This window comes from Sesamum indicum, linkage group LG11 (assembly GCF_000512975.1).
Source record: "Sesamum indicum cultivar Zhongzhi No. 13 linkage group LG11, S_indicum_v1.0, whole genome shotgun sequence".
NCBI lineage: Eukaryota > Viridiplantae > Streptophyta > Magnoliopsida > Lamiales > Pedaliaceae > Sesamum > Sesamum indicum.
In genome coordinates, this window is record NC_026155.1 from 6,789,185 (window position 1) to 6,813,468 (window position 24,284).

Sequence of the window (24,284 nt, forward strand, 5' to 3'; positions counted from 1 at the left end):
AATATTATCATGAAGTTATGATTATTGTACTCATTAATTATTTAAAAATATATAATTCTCTTGTGCACATATACAAACGGGCCACACATTGCTTTAAGCTTGTTTAGCCTGTTACATGAACTTTTTTTGTTGTAGTACTACTTAAGTTTGTCCAATTTTTCTATCAACATTATCTTTTGTTGACAGGTGAAGATGGATAAATCTAACTAGTTTTACTAACAAAATTCACTTGATGGGCTAAACAAAATTAAAGGCATGCGTGATCAATTTGTATGTGGTTACAAAGAAAATATATATTTTTAAATAATTATTAATCATTGGAAATATTATCCTCAATTTGTTTTGTATTTCTAATGATTATGCAATTGTGTTTTTATTTGAAATATTACCTTAACATTGTTATTGTTGATATTATTTTGTAAATAATATTATTATTAGGATCTAACTTTGTGATTATTTACATTATTATGTAAAAATATTATTGTTGGGAATATTTTCTAATTTTGTGATCATTGATATGTTATGTAAATAATGTTATTATTGAAAATATTAGCCTATTTTTTGTGATTATTAACATTGTTATGTAAATAATGTTATTATTGAGAAAAATAGCCTAATTTTTGTGATTATTAACATTATTATGTAAAAATATTATTAATTGAGAATATTGATCTAACTTTTGTGATTGTTTATATTTATTATGTAAAAATATTAATATTGGGAAAATTGGTCTAACTTTCGTGGTTATTACCGTTATTATGTAAAAATATCATTATTGGGAATATTGGTGTAATTTTTGTGATTATTTATATTATTATTTAAAAATATTATTATTAGAAATACTAATCTAATATTTTTTATTATCTAAATAATATTATTATTGGGATTATATATTGGCTCATGTAAAAAATAATATTACATCAATTAGCCTATTTATACAATAAATTGCACCATCTATACAATAAATGTGATATAAAATTTAAGAAATATGTTACAATACACACAAAAATTGTATAAACTACAGAATTATACAGTAAATTGCACAAATAATTACACTATACAATTACTAAATTACACAATACTTGCATAAATTACACAATTATACAATTAATTTCGAGACATTACACAAATTTCTATAATTGCAAAAATTACATAAAATAAATTTCTATAATTGCATAATTCTTACACAGCTATATATTTCTATACTTGCAGAAATTACATAAAATAAATTTTTTTACATAAACTTTTCAAAAATGACCAAAACTTTTACAGAAAATCTTTAAAATTACCAAAAATTTACAGAAATTTTTTGAATTTACCAAAAAGTTAAAGAAAATTTTTAAAAATTATAGAAAATTATTAAAAAAATTGCCAAAAATTATGATTTTTTTTAAAGTTTTAGAAATGTATTAAAATTTCAAAAAAACTACAGAAAAATTTTTAAATTACCGAAAATATGAAAAAATTTATATAATTTACCTAAATTTTTTAGAAAAAAATTCTGTTATATTTTCTGAAAATATTTTCAGAAATATACTCTGAAAATATTTTCAAAATTTTTTTGTCAAACTTTGGTTCAAAAAATTTCAGAAAATGGGGGAAATTCATTTTACGAAAATGGGAAAAAAATAAAGTAAAATTGGGGGATAAAAAAATAGGTATTTAAATGAAAAAAAAAAACGTGGCTTACCCCTACTAGGATAGACAGCAGTTTTATGGCGACGGACGGCACAGGAGTGCGAGGAGTCGGGCTGAGAGAGTGAGGGAGAGAAAGGGAGAAGGAAAGAAAAAAATTTGTTAAGTTTTGTATATATATTGAATTTTTAAAATGGACTTTGGAACAGGTATTTTTTGAAAAATCATTCCAAAAGCCGTTCCAAATAACCAAGACGACATCGTTTTTGTTAACGAGCATTCTTTAAAAAACCATTCCTAATTTTTTAACTGTTCCAACAAACTGTTCCTTAAAAAACCGAAACGATGTAGTTTGATGCACAAACGAAGTTGTTTTGGTATATTTTTAACAAAACCATTCCTATTTTTAAAAAATCATTCCTAATTGTGTGTCAAAATTATTTTCTAAAATAATTTAGAAAAAAAAATGTAGGAAAAACCATCCCAGTCATGTTACTAATCAGAAAAAAGTAGACCATAAATTAATTAAGGCCATTGAAAACATACAATGCTTTGAATTAAATTGATACATGTTCAAAAGATCAAGTATATTTCTACATATAAGATTGTTAGTTTTATATATATGTAAGTAGCAATTTATAAAAAAAAAAAATATTGTGTTTTGTTTTTTAAAAAAAATTATTGATATGGACACCCACATGCCATAAAATTCTGCACTGCTCGATTAACTGCTCCAGATAAACATCAATGGGACATTTCGGATTGGAAGGACCAGGGATCACCATCATTAGGAACATATACTCAAACTTCATGCACATTCTTGGTAGAAGATTGTACGGTGTAAGTATAACGGGTCAACATGAGTATGTATGACCGTACTGCCTGTGCAGTGCGAACCCATCCATGCACAAACCCCGATCTAACATTACGGGGCTCTGCTGCAAAATCAGAATATGACCGGTCAAAATGTCTCCATGCCTCTTCATCAGACGGATGACACATGGAGACCTCCCCCGTCTGATGGTTGGCATGCCACGTCATTTGCTCGGCACTCGCTTCTGAAGTATACAACCTCTACAGGCGTGGGGTAATTGACAGGTACCAAAAAATGGTGTTTTCTTGCGATTAGAATTTCGCTCCCTGGTCGGCTTATACCTAGTTTCCCCACAAAACTTGTAGTTGTCCAAATCAATGTCGTCCTTCCAGTACAACATGCAACCATTCTTACACGCATCAATGTTCTTAACAGGTAAACCCAAGTCTCTTATCAAGTTCTTCATACTATAGTAATCCTGGGGTGGAGTGTGGTTGCGGAGCAATATATGATCAGTCCACTGGGATACTCAATCATATATATGCTGAGAAATATGGCCTTCGGCCTTGATTTTCACCAACTCAGCAGCAACCCCCAATTGAGATTTGCCATTAGCAGCATGCACTACATCTTGAAATCGATCTGCCAGCCTAGACACATAATTGTAGGGGCCCCACTATAATATGAACTAGGTCATGCATCAGTAGGACACGACTTTGTACCATAATCAAGCACACCATCCTGATTATAATTAGAAGACTAGACAACCGGCCTGGCGGCATAAAAAACCATCCTCTGCGCCGCATCACCCCAAGGCGTACCCGCACCCTCCATAACATGAGAAACGAGAGTTTGCTTCTCCTGCAACGGGGCTGCTGTAACGGCCTCAAAATACTCATGCATCCTCTTCTCACCATGAGAAGTCCAATTATAATACTCCAGCATAAAACCTTTGATATACAAGTCGAAATTTACTTTGTCCGTGATTTTGAAAACTTCATTTTTTGCACTTTCGGCAAGGACACTTAATTTCTTGTCGTCCATATATGCATATTGATACTTGACCCATTCTACAAATGTAGCAACACCACCCTCAAACTTCGAAATAAGACCCGCCCTATTTGGAAGGTTTTTCTCATACATGATAATGAGTCTCTCTCTCTCTCTGACACACATATATATTATTATAGTATTAAATTTAAGTGACAAAATTATAATAAATATAATCAATTGACAAACATAGGGTTAAAGTTGTTAACTGATCAAAATAACTTCAAATATCAAGGTTGACGAACAAGAGTATAAAAATATTAGTGGGATAGTCAGAGATAAAACAAAATTGAGAGAGATTGAGGAAAAGAGATAAAATAAGAAGAATGAAAGAAAATAGTGAGATTAAATGAAAAGAGAGGAGCACATTTATATAAAAAAATTTGGAATGATCTTTGAAACGGGTACAAAAACACATATTTAGCCGTTAGTTTAGATTTTGAAATCATCATTGGGACGACTTTAGGGACGAATTTTTTGACCGTTGAAAAATAGCCATTGTATTTCATTTGGAACGGTCTCAATAATACTAAAATAAATAATACAAAAAAACCATTCCAAGTAGTACTGAATTTTGGAATGATTTTTAAAATACATTACTTCTTTTGCAAAACTTACAATTTGGAATCGTTTTTCGTATAATTGATTAAGGGTGTACTAAAATCGTTCCAAATTATACCTCATTCTGGAATACATTTTCTAACTGTCATTTTTTGGACATCATTTGTCACACATATAGGAACGGTCAACTCAAGACCGCTCCTAATTCTAATATTGTGTTCCAAACAGAGTTTCAACAATTTATAGTTACTACTTTGGAACGGTCTTTGCACCGAATTTTGTAACTGTTTGTTTGAAACTTATGTTGGAACGGTTTGGCCGTTTCAAAAATTATAACTCAAATAAAATGTAGATCATGATGTCATCTTTCAATATCCATTCCTAATTATGTGTTCCAGAGCTCGTTCGAAGATGGAACGAATTTTGGAATGGTTGTCCTGACCCTGCCAAATCCCGCCTTTTTTTGTAGTGAATAGTTATTGATTAGTTATAGTGCTAGTTATATACAAATATATTTAATATTAGTAATTGACATATATTTATTATTGATGATTGAAATTCATAATGTAATTGTAACAAATTCATTCAAATACATCAATTATCAACATCAAATACACATAGCTAATGAACAACTACTATATATTAAGATATTTTTAAAACTTATAAGATGTTATATCTTATTTTAAAAATAATATTTTAGGGTGTTTGGATAAAATATAAGTACACAGCTTATTAACATAATGACAATTTTATAATTAACAGGGCTAAATATATTTACACCCCAAAATTATGCCTGAGGTGCATTTTTCCTCCCCCCTCCCGAACAATAAAATTTACTTTGTAAAATATATGTACGTATATTGAACTTGTAAATATTTTTTTGTATTACATAATTTATAAAAATTTAAAAGTTAAGTATTACTTTTTAAAATAAGCTGAGTAAAATTTTAAAATCACTAAAAATTTCTTAATAAAATATATTTTTGGGAGTAAAATAAAAAGTATCGGGAGTAAATGAGAAGGGCTTTTTTATCTATCAATGACAAATATTTGTTGTCAGCGCATTTTTTGCTATCTTTCATACTTTAAAAGGGTAAATACGATTATATACATTGTTCAGAGGGCAAAATATATTTAACCCTCATTAATATGATCGAACTTTAAGAAAAGTTTTAGTAGAACTTTAAAAGTAACTTAGTAACTCATTACTCCTCTTAAGAGAGCTTATCATTAAATTCTAATATTTTATTTTTGTATTTTACAAGCTATTTTTTCAAAAAAATTACGAAATAGTTCACAATACAGTGTACGTTATTATCAAATATTTTATAAAATATTTTGAAAAGTTTATAAACCCATCCAAATGCTCATTCAAAATTAATTTTGTGCTAGCAGAATACTTAGGTATAACATATATAATAATGATGTCTTAACTTAACGGTTAATGTTTTGATTCAAATTTTATCGAATGTATGAGTATTTATTTCATTATGTGTGGTTTATTTTGATTTTTTTATTATTGTTAAATATTGATTAAATTGAGGTATTATTATTATAATTTATTACTGTTATTTGTTTTTAGAAAAAAAGGGTATAACTTAAATATGAGAAAGAACAACTTGTCCCCTAAGAAATGGATGCATAGGGACAAAGTAATCATCATTAAACAAGAGTCAATTTTCTAACAACGATTCTTCATCTTCTTGGACACCAAAAGACGTGTAATGACTGCATAATTTATTGGAAATCATCATCAGCTTTTCCAAACAGGGCAAGCAAGCTATATATGTGCCAAGAATCAAGATTTTGAGGGGCCGGGCACAGGAAGCCTTGACATTTCAGTGTTGAAACTCAGAAAAGCAATGTCTCAATCCGTATAATGTTTTAAAGTTTTGGGCAAAATATGAAATTATGGTAAAAAGAGAATCCCATTTTTGTATTCTTTAGCTTTAGCCTGTAGCACAGAGAGCGAGAGAGAAAGAGTTGATTTTTAGTGCTTTTTCTTTGCTGCAGTTCACACCAAAATGCCTACGTGACCTTCTTCACTCGCTGTCTCTCTTTTCTCTCTCCTCTTCTCTCTCTCTCTCAGACACACACACTGTGAATGGGGGTGAAAAGTATGAGCACAGAAGTTATAGGCCATGCAGAGGTAAAGTTAAGGACATTTAGCCAAAAAAAGACGAACTTTAAAGTCACACTCAGACACAGAGAATAGCAAATGTTGGTATACATAGGAAAAGAAAGAATAAGAATCAATCTTTTTTGCCTGCATTAAAAGATTTAGGTTTGGGGAAGTTTCAAGTGTGTTGTGTGTTTCAGGGATCAGATCAGAGGGTGACATTCAAGTGAAATTTTTCAAAGGTAAATCTCTGCATATAATGTTTTGTGTTTCTGGGATCACCTTTTTTTTGTGCATTTTTATGGAGTTGATGTTCTCAGACTTATGTGTTTTTGCATTACTTTTTTTTTTATCTCTGAGTATTATGATTTTTCTTGTTTATGCGAGTACTAGCATGTGATTTACTTGAAGAATATCTTGATTATCTGAAGAGGTCATTTTTGCAGTGTTTTCTTGATTTCAAACATCTAGAATCCTAAATTAGTAGAATGATGTTCTTTAGTTTCCGATTGATGTTGAGCCCTTGTCATAACATAAGCCTATAGGCAGCAAACCAACTGCAGAAGATTGTGGACTTCATTTCACACCGCACCACAAAGCTTGAATTGTTCTTCAACGTCGGAGAAGAGTTTGATGCAGTTTATGTTGAATTTCAAGAACCCCACAGTGTCTTGAAACCCCATGTAGCTATCTGATCAAATGAAAGAATTGTTTCCATTGCACAAAACATGCACATAAAATGCATGTCTGAATGTAATCTGTTATGGTATGTGCAATAACTATTTCTACCTGGAACTTTTCAGTTGTTTTCTGTCCCTAATCTCTGTTCTTATTCATTCTTTTTCAGACAAGTAGAGGGTTTTGCATTACATCTCCCAATCAACATTTTTGAAGTCTCTTTTCTTTGCATTTACTGTGTTTTTAAATTTTCCAACTTATCTTCACTCCTTAATTATGTTCCTAATCTTGTCTAGTTTGTGGAGCAAAGCAATGAACTCTTCTGGTGGTGTAGCATCACGGACAAGATCACGTACGAGGTTCGCTCATGACATCATGGGGGGAACGCAGAGTGGCTCTTCAAGCAAGAGCGTGCAGATGAATTTAAGTATAAATTTTTACCACATTTGGGTTAACAGTAATTGCAAGAAAGCTTTTGTTGCAAATTGTTGATACTCTTATTTTTTGTAAGAACATAGTACTTGATGATGATGATGATATTGTTATTGTGTCTAGGAGAAAAACCAAGAGAAGAGAACAATACAGTGCTGGAGGATGATTACGAGTTAAAGGGTTATGACACCGATTCCTTGGACGACGAATATGTTCAGTTTCTTGGAATGCATGTGAAGCATGCGAATGGTGACAGCATTGGGAGTTGTCATCATGGAATGGAGATCGAAATAATCAGCGAAGCTGAATTCCGACAGACACCTCATTGTCCGAAGTCTTCACCGGCAGTGGAATCTGGCAGAGGTTGTGCAGGAAAAGGTCAGTGAACGAATTTTTTCACTTTGCAGGATCACCACCTTTTTTCATCTTTAGTTATTAGTCTCATCGCTTTCGCTAATGATAAAATTGTGATATGCCATTAACTGCTTGGATTAAGACGATCTTATTTCTGCCAATTCTATTTGTGCACATGATCTGCACATGTATTTCCTTTGTATTCTTGTTTAACAAGTTGATGAACTTAGAATCAAACATCATCCAAATAATGTCATTTGCATTCTTGGCATTTTTCTAGACATCTTGCACACATGCTGCTTTGTGCTACTTCTGTAACAACTTAAGGTTTAATTATCATTTGCAGACAATGATGATAACACAATCAAAGAATCAACTTCTGTCTGTCCTAGAACAAGATGGAGTAGAACTAGCTCTGATAGAAGCAGACAGTTGGATCAAAACAAATGTTACGCTGATTGTAATAGCGCTCTTCTGCAAGAAGATGAGAAGTCACATGGATCAGAACACGAAATAGGCATAGCAGGTTGGACTAGATCAAAGAGAGGGGTTGCCAGAAAGCCCATAATGGTGGACGACATTTCCTTGGATTTATCGGATGGATCATCGTCTCCTGGTGACAGCAGTCTTTCTGATTCTCCTTCTTCAAGTGAGCATGAAGACTGTTCTGATGGTATTGAGCTATTATCAGATAGTCATAATGAAGAAGAATCTATCGATCAGCAAGCTTCTAAGAGACAGGAGTTTGCACCATCGAAAGTGCATGAAGACAAGGTTCAAGTTGAAGTTCAGTTACTCGGAGATAGTAGTAAAAGGACAGTAGGAAATATAGGTAATTGCTCCAGCAGACAAGATAGCTCGAGAAATAGACCAGGAAGCAAAAGGGATCATGTGCAGAAATCATCTTCATTGTTAATAAGTCAGATGTTTACCGAGAAAGAGTTCAAAGAAGATGAAGACGAAGTGGGAATTGACAGTTCATGGACTGGCAGAACGAGTATGAAAATGTGGATTTCTTCATCAGGTACTAGGGGTGCTCGAGTTGCTCAAGGAATTGGGAAAGAAGGGAAAGCACCTATAAGCAAATATGATTCGTCATTGAAGAACAAAGATAGTGATAAGAGTAACACTGCTTTGCACGATCATTCTCCCACATACGAACATGTTAGAGAGAAGAAAGCAAAAGTCAAGTTTGAAAACAATGAGCAGACAAGTGGGAGGCGGTTTTGTGCAAGAAAGTATTATGATTTGTACAAGGACAATACAGAGCTGGAAGATGATTACGAGTTAAAGGCTTATGACACTGATTCCTTGGACGACAATGATGTTCAGTTTCTTGGGATGCATATAAAGCATGCAAATGGTGACACCATTAGTGGTCATTGTGGAATGGAAATCGGGGTAGAAAGAATCAGCGAAGCTGAATTCAGGCAGACACATCATGGTCTGAAAAAAGAATCTTCACTGGCAGCAGAATCTGCCAGAGATTATGCAGGAAAAGGTCAGTGAAGGAATTGTTTCATTTTGCAGGATCACAACCTTTTTTATCTTTGGTTTTTAGTCTCATCACTTTTCCTAATGATAAAATTCATATGCCATAAACTGCTTAATTTAAGACAATTTTATTCCTGTCAATTCTATTTCTGCATATGATCTGCATGTTTATTTCCTTTGTGTTCTTGTTTAACAACTTGATGAACATTGAATCAAACATCTTCGAAATTATGTCCTTTGCATTCTTGGCATTTTTCTGCGCGTTGCTTGCACACATGTTGCTTTCTGCTACTTCTGTAACAAGTTAGGGTTTAATTATCGTTTGCAGAGAATGATGATGACACAATCAAAGAATCAACTTCTGTTTGTCCTAGAACAAGAGGGAGTCAAACTAACTTGGACAGAAGCAGACAGTTGGATCAAAATAAATATTATGCTGATTGTAAGAGCCCTCTTCCGCAAGAAGATGAGGAGAGGTCACATGGATCAGCACACGAAACAGGTATAGCAAGTCGGACTAGATCAAAGAGAGGGGTTTTGAGAAAGCCCACAACGGTTGACGATATTTCCTTGGATTTTTTATCGGATGGATCATCATCTCCTTCTGATAGCAGACCTTCTGATTCTCTGTCTTCAAGTGATCATGAAGCTGATGATTCTGAAGATGAAGAATTCACCATGGAGCAGTATGACTGTTCTGATGGTATTGAGCTATCAGATAGTCATGATGAACAAGGATCTGTTGATCAGCATGCTTCTAATAGACCGGAATTTGCATCATTGAAAGTGCATCAAGAAGAGGCTCAAGTTGAAGTTCAAGAGCTCGGAGATAGTCGCAAAAGGACAGTAGGAAACATCGGTAATTGCCCCAGCAAAGAAGATAGCTCCAGAAATAGACCAGGAAACAAAAGAGATCATGTGCAGAAATCATCTCCATTGTTGTCAAGTCAGATGTTTACCAAGAAAGAGTTCAAAGAAGATGAAGACGATGAGGGAATTGACCATTCATGGACTGGCAGAAAGAGAATGAAATTGATTTCTTCATCACATACTAGCGGCACTCGAGCTGCTCAAAGAATGGGGAAAGATGGGCAAGCATCTATAAGGAAATATGGTTTGTCACAGGAGAATGAAGATAGTGATAAGAGTAACTCTGCTTTGCACGATAATTCTCCCACATATGAACATGCTAGAAATAAGAAAGCGAGAGTCAAGTTTGAAAACAATGAGCAAATGAGTGGGAGGCGTTTATGTGCAAGAAAGGATTATGACTTGTACAAGGACCTCTTGGATTCTGTACTGGATAAGACAGCAGAAGTTAAAGAGGATGGAAGTCATGAGGAACCCAAGCAGTCGCTTGAACACAAAGATGCCCTTCCTCTGAAGTTCAGATTTGAGGATGAGATCACAACAGCAGTAGAAAAATCAGAATCTGAGTTGATCATTGAACGTCTGTTTGACGAAATGGAACTTTGTCTGACATATGGAGATATGGACTTCAATGAATACCATGAGGTAAGTATATCAAGTTTATATGTTGTAAGAAATGAAGCTTTTATTTGTGTTAACATGTTTAAACTAATTAAGGAAAGGTCACTTTTTCCCTATGAGAAAACAATAAAAGAATTTGACCTTCCCTCATAAATTCTGAGCGCACATTTTTTTCAAGATCGTGCTACTTCTGTGCACTTTCTAGAGGAATGGAAAAAGAGTGATATGTTCATTTATTGTTTTGGTATTCTGCACTTACCTATTAAGGTCACAGGTTGGAAAAGTTTATATGTTGTAAGAAATGAAATCCTTGTTTGTGTTAACATGTTTAAACTAATTAAGGAAAGGTCACTTTGTCCCTATGAGAAAACAATAAAAGAATTTGATCTTTCCTCATAAATTCTGAGCACACATTGTTTCTTGAGGTCGTGCAACATCCGTGCGCTTTCTTAGAGGAAACTTAATAGGGAAAAAGATGACATGTATTCGTTTATTGCTTCAAAATTTTGCACTTATCTTTTAAAGTCACAGGTTGCAAAAGATACTACAAATTCTCCTGATGACGAAGCAAATCAATACACACAGTGTTGTAAGGGGAAGCATCAGCTGATCGAGGATGATGAAATCGGAGTGATCTGTAAATATTGCTTCCATATAGAGCTTGAAGCAAAACACGTTATACCTCCATGGGTAAGTACTTTGATCTGTATTCATGAGAATTAACAGGGTGGAGGAAATACTTGAACATTCAGATAATTACAGCATCAAATATGAATAATTCCTGTTTCTCGGATGTTAAAATAGGAGCTTTTACTTAAGAGTTGATATTGGAACTAATCTGTATAAACTTATGTTGTTATTCTGTTCTCATGCAGGCAGAAAAAATGTATCGAGGGGCAAATAGGAGGTTCGCCGGGGCTGATCAATCTTATGTGCTAGACGGCCTTGATATGGAACCAGGAGAAGATTTCGCTGGTTCTTGCAATCCTAGGAAAGGAACAATATGGGATATTAAACCTGGTATCAGAGAAACAATGTATGAACATCAACGAGAAGGGCTCGAGTTTCTATGGAAGAACTTGGCAGGAACAACTGATCTTGCTCAAGTGAAGACTGCAGAGTCCAGAAATCTTGAAGGATGCATTATTTCTCATGCTCCGGGAACTGGCAAAACCCGCTTGACGATGGTTTTTCTCGAGACTTACTTGAAGCTATATCCTGATTCTCGACCCCTCATCATCACACCAGCTAGCATGCTCCTTACATGGGAAGAAGAATTCAGGAAATGGGACGTGCAGTTCCCGTTCCATAACCTGAACAACTTGGAGATATCAGGAAAGGAGAATAAAATGATTCTTCAACGTCTGCCGGAAGGGAGGCCCCTCAACAACACAACAGTGCGGACAGTGAAAATCTATTCTTGGAACAAAGAGCAAAGCATTCTTGGAATGAGCTATGATCTATTCAAGAGCCTGGCTTGGAAGAAAAGCGAAAATGAGCCTGTGACTAGGATACTTCTTGAGAAGCCTGGTCTGGTTGTTCTTGACGAAGGGCACATTCCACGTAGTCAGAAAAGCAACATCTGGAATGCCCTTCTGAAGCTGAAGACTAAGAAAAGGATCATTCTTTCAGGGACACCTTTCCAGAATAACTTCAAAGAACTCTTCAACATTCTGCGCATAGTGAGGCCGGCAGTAGCTGGAGTTCTTGCTAAAGAGAAAAAGTTTAGTGAAATGATATCTTGTAGGGGAAGGTGCTCGAGGAAAAATTACAGGGATATCGAAGAATCTCAATTTTCTGTCTCCGTCATGGACACTGCAATAGACGATCTAAAAGCTGCCATGGCACCATTTGTTCATGTTCACAAAGGCGCCATTCTTCAACAGAGTCTCCCTGGTTTGAGAGATTGTGTTATCCTTCTAAGACCTCCAGAACTGCAAAAGAGTCTAATACAGAGAATAGAAGGGTTGAAAAATATGTTTAAGTTTGATCATAAGGTCGCACTAATCTCTGTGCACCCGTATCTTTTCACTCAATGCCGTTTAACAGAAGAAGAGAAAAGTGGAGTCGACCAGGCTGCATTGGAGGCATCTAAGCTAATTCCTTTTGAAGGAGTAAAAACAAGATTCATGATGGAGCTCGTTCGTCTCAGCGCAGTGCGGAACGAGAAAGTGCTCGTTTTTAGCCAGTATCTCGGACCTCTGGATCTGATACAAGACCATCTTAAAGGATTCTTTGGATGGGGAGAAGGGAAGCAAATTCTCAAAATGGAAGGAAAAATGGGACAAAAGGACCGGCAGAACTTGATAAACGCTTTCAACGATCCCAAAAGCGAAGCCAAGGTCTTACTTGCATCGACAAGGTGCTGCTCAGAGGGCATAAACTTAGTCGGGGCATCCAGAGTCGTGCTTCTTGATGTTGTTTGGAATCCTTCAGTGGAAAGGCAGGCTATATGCCGAGCGTATAGGCTGGGACAGAAGAAGATTGTCTACACCTACCATCTGATGACTTCAGGGACAACAGAGGGGGATAAGTACTGCAGACAAGCTGAAAAGGAGCGGCTATCCGAGCTCGTTTTCACTTCTTCCTCCAATGAACAATGCAAGTCCATGAATGCTGATACATGCATTGATGACGGAGTTCTTGAAGATATTGTTGCTGATGTGAACCTCAAAGACATGTTTGTGAAGATCATTTATCAGCCAAAGGATAAGAACTTGGTTGAAACTTTCAGTATTGCATCTTGATGGCGAAAATTGACATTTGTCTTCAATCTCATCAGCTTTGGCCACTCTCTGTTGCCCCATCCAGAAGTTTATTACCAAAGATTTGAGTTCTCATATACAAACACATTATCAAATGAACCATCTTCTTACATCTCAAAACCTGAAGCAACTGCAGCTGAAAGCATTCATTTCTGTGCTTGGAAATTTTAGTTGGTTAAATTACAGACATCTCAAATTATATTTGACATCATTACAAATATTTTCTCAAAAGTTACAAATACTTCCTTCATTTCGTCCGTCTAACAATAAGCCAATCATATTAGTTCTCGTTAGGTTTTCATTCAATTTTTGTGATGAGTTGATCAAAATATTATGAATATAATTTTATTTTATCTTTTTGAATTTTCTAAACTATTTTTTATGTACTAACATGCTGTATGGATTATTTACTTTACTCACCTTGGGACTCTTTTATATTTTTTCATATGATTAAAAAGAAAAAAGAAAACGACAAGATTAAGTAGTAGTTTCCACCTCATCGGCTAGCATAATTATTTGTTATTTCTATATAATTTTTTAAATAACGAACTCATATTTATAATTATGTTAGATCTTATTAGAAGTGGCTGTAATTTAGCATTTTAGTTTAATGAACATTCTTACTGATATTAGAACTAGAAAAGAGGCTTCTTGCAACTGTAGGGCATCTTTTCCACTAACAAAATTCACTCAGACAGTAGTGCTTTTTCAAGATTTAAATTTATAGGAGTTGGTCCTTTTATTTTTAAAAATTACAATTGTCCAAACCAAGGTTTGTTGAGTTTTGGATATAATGCCATCCAATAAATTATATGTGATATTCCAATAAAATTCACTGTAATTTAACTACTTCTTCTGAACCAAATTATAAAATTCTAAAACTGACAGGATCAAAATATTATTTTAATACACTTTTGTGGTTAAATATTATATATTAATATTTCTGAAAAACTAATTCGTTTATGACCATTTAATGTACTTGTGCTACATATTTTGATCTACAATCTTCTCTCACAATTTTTGCATTTCTCAATAAATTATTTCATACTTTATTAAAATAAGTTGAGAAATAATAATTAAAAAAAAAAGATATATATGTTTGATTGTTGTCAATATATTTGATCACTTGATTCCACTGTCGTTTCACAAGTGGAATATTTATATAATTATACATTGACAACGATTTTCTTCAAACATCCATATTTGCTTATTTAATATCTCAATCTATTTTCAATAAAATAACAAGTGATCCATTGAAAAGCCACGTTAATTTTTTTTAGAAAAAAATAAAAAGGCTAACAGATCAAAATTTATGTACATAGGTAGATACATTCACAATGATTCAAATGCTCGTAAACGGCTAGTTTTTCAAAAAAAAAAAATTAAAGATAATATTTGACCACACTGTACTAAATTATAACATTTTAACCCCCAAAACTTTTCAAAAAGCATTACAATTTTGATCAGAAAAAATAGTTAAGAGTAGAGTAAGTCACCTTAAAATTTAGCCTAAGAAAACAACAGAAAATGGATATAGAAAGAATAGATAAGTGGATTGCTCATTCATAATTTGCAAGTCATTTCTTGGCAAAATAACATAAAAACACGAAGATTTCCCCTAATATTGGCCCAGAACAAAAATTTTTACCTGAAAATTTAGAACTGGCGAACCTAAAAAAAATGAGACAAGAATTTCCCTACCAGATAGATACAAGGAGCATGGCTATCCTCTATATAAACTTATCTATTCTCCATGATTTGTTAGAGCCTGGAGGCCTGAACTTCTCTAACCGCAGATTAGAACCTGACCGGATCTCATTGAGCATGGAATCGCCTTTTTCGGATTTGATCATGTCCAACATGCTTCCCATTACTTCGGCTGCAAGACCTATTTCTACCAGACGCCCTTCTTCTTCTCCGCCTTCATATATCAGTTGCCCGATTTCAGAAAATGAAACAACGTTCGCTAAGATGACTTTTGCGAAGATACGGCCAAGGAACTCTGCTGCTCTGGGGGCGTCATTCACGGCATCCTCCAAGACACTCAGAGCAGATTCAAACCTATCCAAGTGAGATTATATCAGACAACAGAATAAATATTATGGATAATTCCCCCTTAAGTTTGGACATCTTACAAAATAAAAAAATAAAAAAATAAAAAGAAAAATCGATTTTGAGAACTTAGACTCCCTCTATAATCAAGTTTCAGTTGCAGATTTCCCTTAACCATCCAATCTTCAATGGCTTTACATAATATATCTAAAACTCGTTATTGTGACAGTGATTATAAAACTGGTCACAGCCATACCCTTTGAGGACTTGATCTTGGCTTATCATTCCATCTTTTGGTTTTACAAGGTTGATAAGAAGCTTTGTCAAAAGATCCCGCTCCATGTCTTTCCTCTCAAAAGAATCAATAAGCCAGAGAGAGATCATAGAGGGATAGAAGCTGGGGGTATCCAAATCCTTGATGCACAAAGCAACTTCATTCTCATCTCTTGCACTGCAAAAATGAGAGACTCAGTTTCATCTTAATATAGAAAGAAAAGCAAATATTTTTAAGCTTAACAAATATGAAGAGACTAATAAGTCCACAAAAGATAACAGGGCTAAAAAATTATATAGCATTGTACAACAGTAAGAAAGACAACACATAAAGTGAAAGTACAAGACGAGGTTAAAAATGATTCTCAAGGAATAAATAGCTCTGCCAAATTCTCATTCCCAATGGTGTCAACATCTTGCCCTTCCACTCTCTCGAACTGACCCACATAAGTCCAGGGTGGGTTAATTCTAAACATTTTACTCCAGTGCTCATCATTGAAAACATTATCCTATATAGGGTTCTTCTAGTGTTTTGTGAGAACAAGACGGTGAAAACAGAGTAAAAAATAATTTAGGTAAAACCCAACTTAACCCCACTTAAACTACAGGATAGAATTGCTTCCTAAACCATCCAACATCTCCCTTAACACAACTAACTTTGGCCCCCTCCTCCAGCCAAACAAATCCTCTATGTGAAAAACTGAAAGACTGGTGCATCAAATGATATGACGATGGCATCAACTAACCACAGTTACATAGTAAAGACAATATATTTTCTTCAAAAAGATCATTATTGGTTCAAATTTGACATAGCATTAGAGAGAAACACAGAAAGAATTGAGAGGCATGATTTGTAAGTTTATTAGGTAGTGCAACTTGAACACAGGAATTCTTGTTCTACTCTTCCTAATGAACTTATCGAACCTGGGCTCGTATTTTCGAGGGACTATGAAACAAAAAAATATCAGGTTGGAGTCACATTGATACCTGTAAAATTCTTTAATTGCAGCAATCGACTTGTCTCGTAAGTGCTCTTCTGGCCATACCTTTTCTGAAGAAACATTGTGCATACTAGCTGTGGGGCCACCTTGAGCAGGTGAAGAAGTAGGGATAGATCTATCAAAATCACGATCTGTATTTCTAACCTCCTTGTTCCCATAGGAAACAATTCTCTCCTGTGAATGTAATTGGTCATAATTGGATGAAGCATCAAATCTGTCTGGCGTGTATCTTGGCATGAGATCATCTCTTTGGCTATACGCATTCCGTTCTGGCACAGAATTGAATCCATTTACACCAGGGGCTGTCCTCCGTGCATCTCCATGACTCGACATTTCTGTCAAATGAACATTAGGTGTGGATGGTTGCCCTCTGAAAGCCATTCCCTTCACAAGGCCACCTTGGGGCCCAAGTGTTATGGAATCATCACCAAGGGGTCTTTGAGGCAGAGGAACGGACATGGTCCTGTTCTCAAGGGAATGTCTCTCATCCACCCGCACATCTTGAGAACCATAACTGCGGACCTGAGGTTGGATAGCACGATAACTGCCGATCTGGGAACCTGGAGAAGATAACATACTAGAAGCTCGAGGAGCAAAATCTGTAGGTGGACCCCTTCTAATAGAATTAGCCATGTTCGGAACACGGCCTAGCCTGCTAGTTTGTGCGTGCCGCTCTTGTGCAGCATCTCTGTGTACCTCCTCAATCTTTTTCGGACCTTCAACTTTCCTCCTCTGCTGCCACTTATTCTTTCTCAGATCAATGGAATCTTTCAGCATGAATCTGACCCTGGAAGATAGTTTCATATTATTGGACAGCTGTCCCATGATATCAAAATATGCATCCATATGATCCTTTGCTTTTGGGTGATCTATCATCTCACCAATTGTACTCATCAATTTGCACAAGGCTTCAATGTTTTCTTCATCAGGATTCTGATACTGACCCAACAACTTATTTATGCACTCATGCATTATTCTCTCAGTCAACATCCTCTTCTTGTACAGTTCTCCAATTAGTCTAATATTACCTAACATCCGTCTTCGGGCTCGGAGCCTCTTCTCCTCTCTCTCTTCTGCTGTCTGTTTAGCTTCACCTTCTTCCTCAGCTTTATTTGCCTCTTCCTCCTCCTTTTCTCCCCTCTCAAATTCTTCCTGGCATTTGTTCAGGAGTAGTCTCTTGAAAGTAATTTTTTCATTCTCCACGCTCAGGTCAGGCAAATCTGCAGCAAGGTGAAAGCAGAAGTCGGCATACATCTCACAGAAGGTAGGTTCCATCAGAGCTTTATCAAAAATCTGAGAGATCACACCAGTCAGTGTAACAACATTATCAACGTTCACTTGTTTAACTTGTTGAAACAACTTTTCAAAATTTTGAGGAGTAAGCTTGTTCAATATGGCCTTCAACCGTCTCTGCTTTGCTTCTTCCTCATCAGCAATCTTACCTACTTCATACTTCTTCTCAGCTCTGTGCATCACTGGTACTGGTATATAAGGAGAAGGCATCAAGCCCTTCTGGAAACCAGTTCCCCGCTGCCACCTCTCAGAATCAAAATTATTTCTTTGCAGACCACCCTGAGGACCAAAGGATTGCATCGGCCCAGAGAGGATGCCTCCAGTATACTGGACAGGTGTATGCGCCCGTGGATTCCTAAGAACACCATAATTACCTCCTTGGCCAGGTCGATAGCCGACAATGTTACCCACATAGCCAACATCTGCCCGCATATCTCCTCGCCCTGGCATAAGAGGGCCAGGGAATTTGCTCCATTTGTCCTCATCTCCCAAGCTACCTGTACGACGATCTGGTCTAGAACCTGCAACTGGCCTGTCACTATTTCTTCCGTGACTAGGGTATGACTCACGCAAAATATTGACACTGGAGTTCATCAACACATCTGCTATGTCCAAAGTAATTTCAAGTCCCTCTGGAAGATCAGTGCATTGCTCCACAAATTTGAGGAGGAAATCTCGAGAATACCTTTTTGTTATCGACCCATTTCCATCTCCATCAATACCTTGACTTTCATTCTTCGAAGTTTCTAACTGGGGAGAGTTCTCGGCAGCATCTTCCCAATCATCTGGCTCCAATTTACGCACAGCAGGTTTTTCAATTGACACATGATTCTCTTGAGTCACTTCAGCGGATGCCTGTTTCATGCTAATGCTTGAAGTTTTCTCCGTGCTATCTGCAGAGGTTACAGTTTCTTTCTGTTCTTTTAGTCCCTTGTACGCCATATAGAGATCAGAACTTGTACCAGCAGCTTCTGCTTTTCTATATAATTCTTTTTTTTTCTTCTTCCCTCTAGGCACAACACTTTTTGCAACATTTGTATCTGACAAGACTTTATCCTTGACAGTGGTTGAAGAAGGAGAGACTAAGTCACCACCATTATTGCCAATATCTGCATTTTCAGGTATCGAGGCACCATGAGGATGAGAAGGAATTAAAACAGGAGCAGACTCCTGGTCTACAGACTTTGCAACAGTTGTTCCCATGCCATCACCCACACCTTGCAATGTGTCTGAACTAGAAATTTTGTCATCCTGTGCAGATAAACCCTTGACTGACACAGAACTCAGAGCATCTCCACCACCTTCTGTGTGAGCAGATGCAACTAAATTATCAGTCATCTTAAGATCATCAGAGCGAGAACCTAATGTTTCTTTGGCCTTTCCTTCTGTGTGTTCTGATAAACCATCAATGCTGGGTGTTACCTCTTGATTAAAGCTCTCCTTACCAGTGATTTGTGGAGATTCTAAAGAAAGAGACTGCATCGGCTTTTCTAGGCTGTTTTTGTCGAATTTTGAACTTTTGGATGATACATCTTCTCCTTGTTCCTTTCTCCCAATTATTTCAGGCTCTGGTTGTCTGCTATTTACTCCTTTCATGACTAAACTTCTGTATGTATCACCCGTCTTTCCTTCTTTAGCACCCTCACTTGCCAAATTAGAAGTCTCAGAAGCAGTACCAGCAGTTGTTGGTGTTGATCCCTTAGAAGTTGCAGGTACCAAATTAGTTATAGACAAGGTAGATTTTGGTTTCATCCCCTCAGCTTCTGACAATTGAGAAGGCAAACTTGAGAGGGACTCTGGGTACCTGTTCACCTGAAAATATCAAGAAATCATACTCATGAATCACTGCAAATTAGCTTAAAGTGGGCAATACTTACAACTAGAGATAAACAACCAATACCTGATACTGCTGGCCCCTATTGACTGGTTTATCATGCTTAACTTTGGTGGAATCAGGCACAAGTACTCCATTTCTTTCTTCATCAGCGGAGTTGATTAATGTTGATGCAGAACCATCTATAGGAGCAGATGCAGAAGCTAAAGTGTTGGGCGCATCACTCTCCCCATTGATAGAACCTGGTGATGGGCCAGATGTAGATGTTCCTAAACGAGACTTTGACTCTGGTAAAGCGCTCAAAGATGAATTGTCAACTTCCAAAGACTTAGTTTTTCCAACTGAAATTGAATACACAGCTTGCAATGACTCTTTTTCCCCATGAGAGCCAACAGGTGGTTTCACGGTGACCTGCAGGCAATAAGCCAGAAAGGTTAACAGATAATCTTCCCCAATCCTAAGTGAAAGTGAGCATAATGCAAAAAAGGAATGGCTTATTAGGATAACTAAGATGCCAAAGCAAAGTCTACAGAAAAGATAAACTAACCTTGTTATAGAACCTTGGAGGCTGAGAAGTGGGTGGAACCTGAGTGCTATTCATAGGAACGGAGCTCGCAGAAGGAAAAAAGATAGGAGGTGCATTGTAAGAATTTGGATAAAAGTTCATTAGATGATTAGGCGGAAATGAGGGGATTGGCGGTGATTGAGGTGGCACATTAAGATGCAACCTTGGACCAGGTGAGCTATCAAGCCTCAACTCTTCATGAGTTTCTGGATGGGTAATCTTTACAGTTTTGCGAGAACCACCATATTTACCAACCTGCTGCTGATGAAACTGTGGGGCCATATTAATTCCCATGCTACCCAACTGAGGAGGTAGCTGATGACCCATCTGTGATGAAAAGTTAAAATTCTGCCCTTGATGTATTATTCCTTGCGAGTGCATAGGGTGTGGCTGAAGACCTGAAATAAACATTGGTTGCTGCATTGGAGGATTAGCTATAGGTAGGGGTATCTGCATTGGCAGAGGTAATGATGATCCTGACATGGCTTGAGACTGAATTTGAGGATTTGGTCCACCAAATTGGACAGGAACCTGCGGCTGGTGAAACGGCAGTTGCATGGGCATGCCAGGGATGTGATGTACAGCAGGCTTCTGAGTTTGAGTCACAGGTGCTCCAGCTGAAACTTGTGTGTCTCTCTTAGATTTGGACACTGGTTGAGCCTCAACAGTATTGGCCTGGTCAGGAATCCCTGTATCATTCTTCAGCGAATGCGACTTGGGAATTGATGCCGCTTGGTTGAGCCTTACAGAGTTTTGCCGAGCCTGACAAGAAAAGAATCATGATGCAAAACCATCATACAGCGATTTAATACAAACTGAACCGTTACTGTCACCATCCTTTCAAGTTGAGCAGAATGAATAATCTTGACCAACAGGCCCACTGATGAATTCAAGAAAGATTTATGCAGGTGGGGCTCAACCCAAAATTACCCCATCTTCAGGCAATTCTTAGAAAAATAATGGAAATAGGTAGTGTTCTGAGCTAAAAATGCAACGTAACCTTCAGAGACTTCGGTTGATTAGAGTAAGGAAGGGGGACACTTTTCACTTTACAGAAAGCAGATGCAAAAAGGAAACAAGAGGAGATTAATTTCTTTCCTAAAGTTTCTATATTAATAGCAATTTTCTTTCTTCCTTTCTCCAATGGATCAAAAAAACCGTTTCCATTTTTTCTCATAATTTATGATATCGTTCGACTTCCCTCCATGTCTATCCAAGCACACTGTAAAAAAAATCAAAAGAAACATAGCATTCTACAATATCCAATACAAAAGGAATGTCTTCTGAGTCTTTTCAATCAAAAAGTATGACAACATACAACTCTAAGTACTCAACAGAAGAGAGCACCTTTTCCTACACCACGTAAACAACAGGATAGAAGAGAACTGCCAACCTGAGCTTTTTTCTGTTCGTCCAGATTTGGTGGTGCAGAACTAGTTCGAGCAGGTATCTAATAAAAAATAGAAAAAGCATTTTTTATTCTTAGGAACTAGAGTTAGGATTACGGAGAGAAGAGAAAGGAGATGACAATGGGACTTTGCATTTCATGAATATTGGATTACCTGCACTCCTTTCATAAAACCAGGACTTATGGACCCAAACTGCAAAGGAAACGACTTAGATGCATCTCCTGGAGAGAAAGATTACAAAAACAGTAGGAGCCATCAATTGGAGAAGAAACGATAATCTCAATTGCAATAAAGTATCAGCAAAATTATGTATAAAAAATTATTTTAACAGCTAAATATATATATATATATACACAATCCACTATGCCATACCTTTTCCATGTGTAGCAGGGGTCCCAGACTCAGAAGAAGCAACAGAAACATTAGAAGTTGGAGCTGCAGCTGAAACATTAGACAACGAAGCTCCTGGAACAGCTCCAGTGAATTTTTGAGTTGGAGTATCTGTCAGCTTGACACCGGAAGAGACGCTGGTGACTGGTGCATCAGCTACCACTAAGAGTAAATAAATTAAAATTTTAAAAACATGGTTTACTAGAACCAAACTTGAAAAGATAACAACGAAAAAATAAAACCAAAACCACTTCAGGGTGAAGAAAATTCTTGGAAAAATCACTATAAATTAGTACTGGCTATAGTTAAGAAGAATTTTCTTGGAAAGAAAACCTTTTAACTTCAACTAACACTGTAACTGTGAAAAGAAAAAACTTGGATTATCTCCCAATAAATCAAGAATATTCTCACCCCTCCCCAAATTCCAAATCCCGCCATGCAAAGAAAGACTAAATTAAAATGAAAAGGTTAACCTAAAAAGAAAAATCAAATCACGTACCATGAGTTGGATGCTGTTGATGTACAGCATGAGTCTCAGAGTCTAAATCCACATTCGGACTTCTTGCCCTCGTCTGCCCTCCTTGTGCATTGTTATTATACTTCTTAAAACTGCATCTCAAAATGAACAAAAAAAAAAAAAAAACAATACATCATTCAAACCCACGACAGACAGACGCGCAAGCCCTAGAGGAAATAACCGCTCACACCCACATTCATCATCAATCAATCAACACACGTGAACACGTCCATGTATGAAACAATTGGTACACTAAAGAAACAAAACCCCACTCGAAATTCAATCAACACAGAAGGTGTACCTGCGACTAGCTTGACTGGAGGGGGCGGAGGAGGCGCCACCACCGCCCTTAGTGGACACGCCGCCCGGGAACTGTGCTTGCTGATTGGATCGACCGGTTTTCCTGTACTGTGTAGACTCACTCCTCTCACTCCTTGATTGATTGTGGGACATAAATCCTAACCTTTAACGAAAACCCAGAAATTTAGAGCAATCTTCCTCCCTACACAGACCACCGATCACATAAAAAGAATCAATCACCTTCCCGTTAATCACTGAAAGATTTCAAATTCAATTATATTCACCTGTATTCGAGAGTGTGGAATTAGGGTTTCCATCGGGAGAGAAGAATGGCGGGAACCATGAATGGACGTTGCCGTTAGGAAAGGAAGATCAAGAAGAAGAAGAAGAAGAAGAAGAAGGAGGAAAAAGAAAAATAGAAGAGTGTTCAATGTATATTACGTGTGTGTGTGTGTGTGTATTTTATATTTTACACAATATAGATGTAAATAAAATTTGAATTAATTACACTTAGATTCCCTATATAAATATAAAATTAATGTTTTTCCTCAAAATATTTTAAAAATATAATTAAATCCCCTGTAAAAATTCTTAATTTACACTTGTCCCCCTTTTATTATAATTTGACTGAAAAATACTAACTTTAGCAGAAAAATTGTATAAATTTATAATTTTATTCTTTATTTAATATTCTCATTTATATTTTTATAAATCTAAGTAAAATTAATTTTATTATATTTTTTACTTATAAGTATAAAATTATTATATGAGAATAATAAATGAGGATAAAAATTAAAAATATATGTAATTTTTCTATTAACGTAAGCAGTTTTTTCCAAGCAATAACAAAAGGGGTTAGGTATAATTGATAAATTTTTGGAAGGTGGTGTAATTGTAATTTTGAATTTTTTTCGGTAAAAAGTATAATTTCACATTTTTAAAGGTGTCTAAGTGTAATCAATCCTAAATCTTATTTCCTTTTTCTTTTCTTTGTATGTTTTTGTCTAGCTTTAATTTAAATTATACATATATATATATGTATGTATTTTTTGGTATAAGTGTAACAACCTAACCTATCAACTGGTAAAGAAGTTGAAACTTCGAGTGATAATAGGAGATTACAATATTACAGATCCCACATTTCCGATCTTTTCGTTTAAATCTTTTTCAGATTCGCAAATATTGTATTTTCAAAGATTTTATTTTTTATTTATTGTTATATTTCAATTTCACTAATTTTTATTTATATATATATCA

The 24,284-nt window shown here is 35.9% G+C and overlaps 2 protein-coding genes across 3 annotated transcripts; one reads left to right on the forward strand and one right to left on the reverse strand.

The window, feature by feature from the left end:
• On the forward strand, nt 6,251–13,576 carry LOC105173802 (SNF2 domain-containing protein CLASSY 3-like). The gene is made up of 7 exons (XM_020698058.1): nt 6,251–6,421; nt 7,154–7,284; nt 7,413–7,667; nt 7,990–9,144; nt 9,466–10,652; nt 11,160–11,318; nt 11,504–13,576. The coding sequence occupies exons 2-7, from the start codon at nt 7,170–7,172 to the stop codon at nt 13,373–13,375; spliced, it is 4,743 nt and encodes a 1,580-aa protein (XP_020553717.1). The 5' UTR covers nt 6,251–6,421; nt 7,154–7,169; the 3' UTR covers nt 13,376–13,576.
• LOC105173453 (eukaryotic translation initiation factor 4G) lies at nt 14,928–23,454 on the reverse strand. Of its 2 annotated transcripts, none has more exons than XM_011095191.2 (11): nt 23,312–23,454; nt 23,029–23,229; nt 22,710–22,819; nt 22,193–22,372; nt 21,974–22,041; nt 21,805–21,861; nt 20,394–21,173; nt 19,913–20,257; nt 16,706–19,824; nt 15,702–15,896; nt 14,928–15,454 (listed from the first exon to the last, which is right to left on the reverse strand). In XM_011095191.2, the coding sequence occupies exons 2-11, from the start codon at nt 23,178–23,180 to the stop codon at nt 15,124–15,126; spliced, it is 5,337 nt and encodes a 1,778-aa protein (XP_011093493.1). In that variant the 5' UTR covers nt 23,181–23,229; nt 23,312–23,454; the 3' UTR covers nt 14,928–15,123. The 2 variants fall into 2 exon arrangements, with proteins under 2 accessions (XP_011093493.1, XP_020553218.1); XM_020697559.1 differs by having other exon boundaries at nt 15,124–15,454; nt 23,029–23,190.

Coding starts and splice junctions, on each gene's coding strand:
- LOC105173802 (XM_020698058.1), top strand. CDS start 7,170: ATGAACTCTTCTGGTGGTGTAGCATCACGGACAAGATCACGTACGAGG. Junction 7,285..7,412: donor GAGCGTGCAGATGAATTTAA/GTATAAATTTTT, acceptor TATTGTGTCTAG/GAGAAAAACCAAGAGAAGAG. Junction 10,653..11,159: donor ACTTCAATGAATACCATGAG/GTAAGTATATCA, acceptor TTAAAGTCACAG/GTTGCAAAAGATACTACAAA.
- LOC105173453 (XM_011095191.2), bottom strand. CDS start 23,180: ATGTCCCACAATCAATCAAGGAGTGAGAGGAGTGAGTCTACACAGTAC. Junction 22,820..23,028: donor TCCAGTCAAGCTAGTCGCAG/GTACACCTTCTG, acceptor TTTGAGATGCAG/TTTTAAGAAGTATAATAACA. Junction 22,042..22,192: donor CCCTGCTACACATGGAAAAG/GTATGGCATAGT, acceptor CTTTCTCTCCAG/GAGATGCATCTAAGTCGTTT.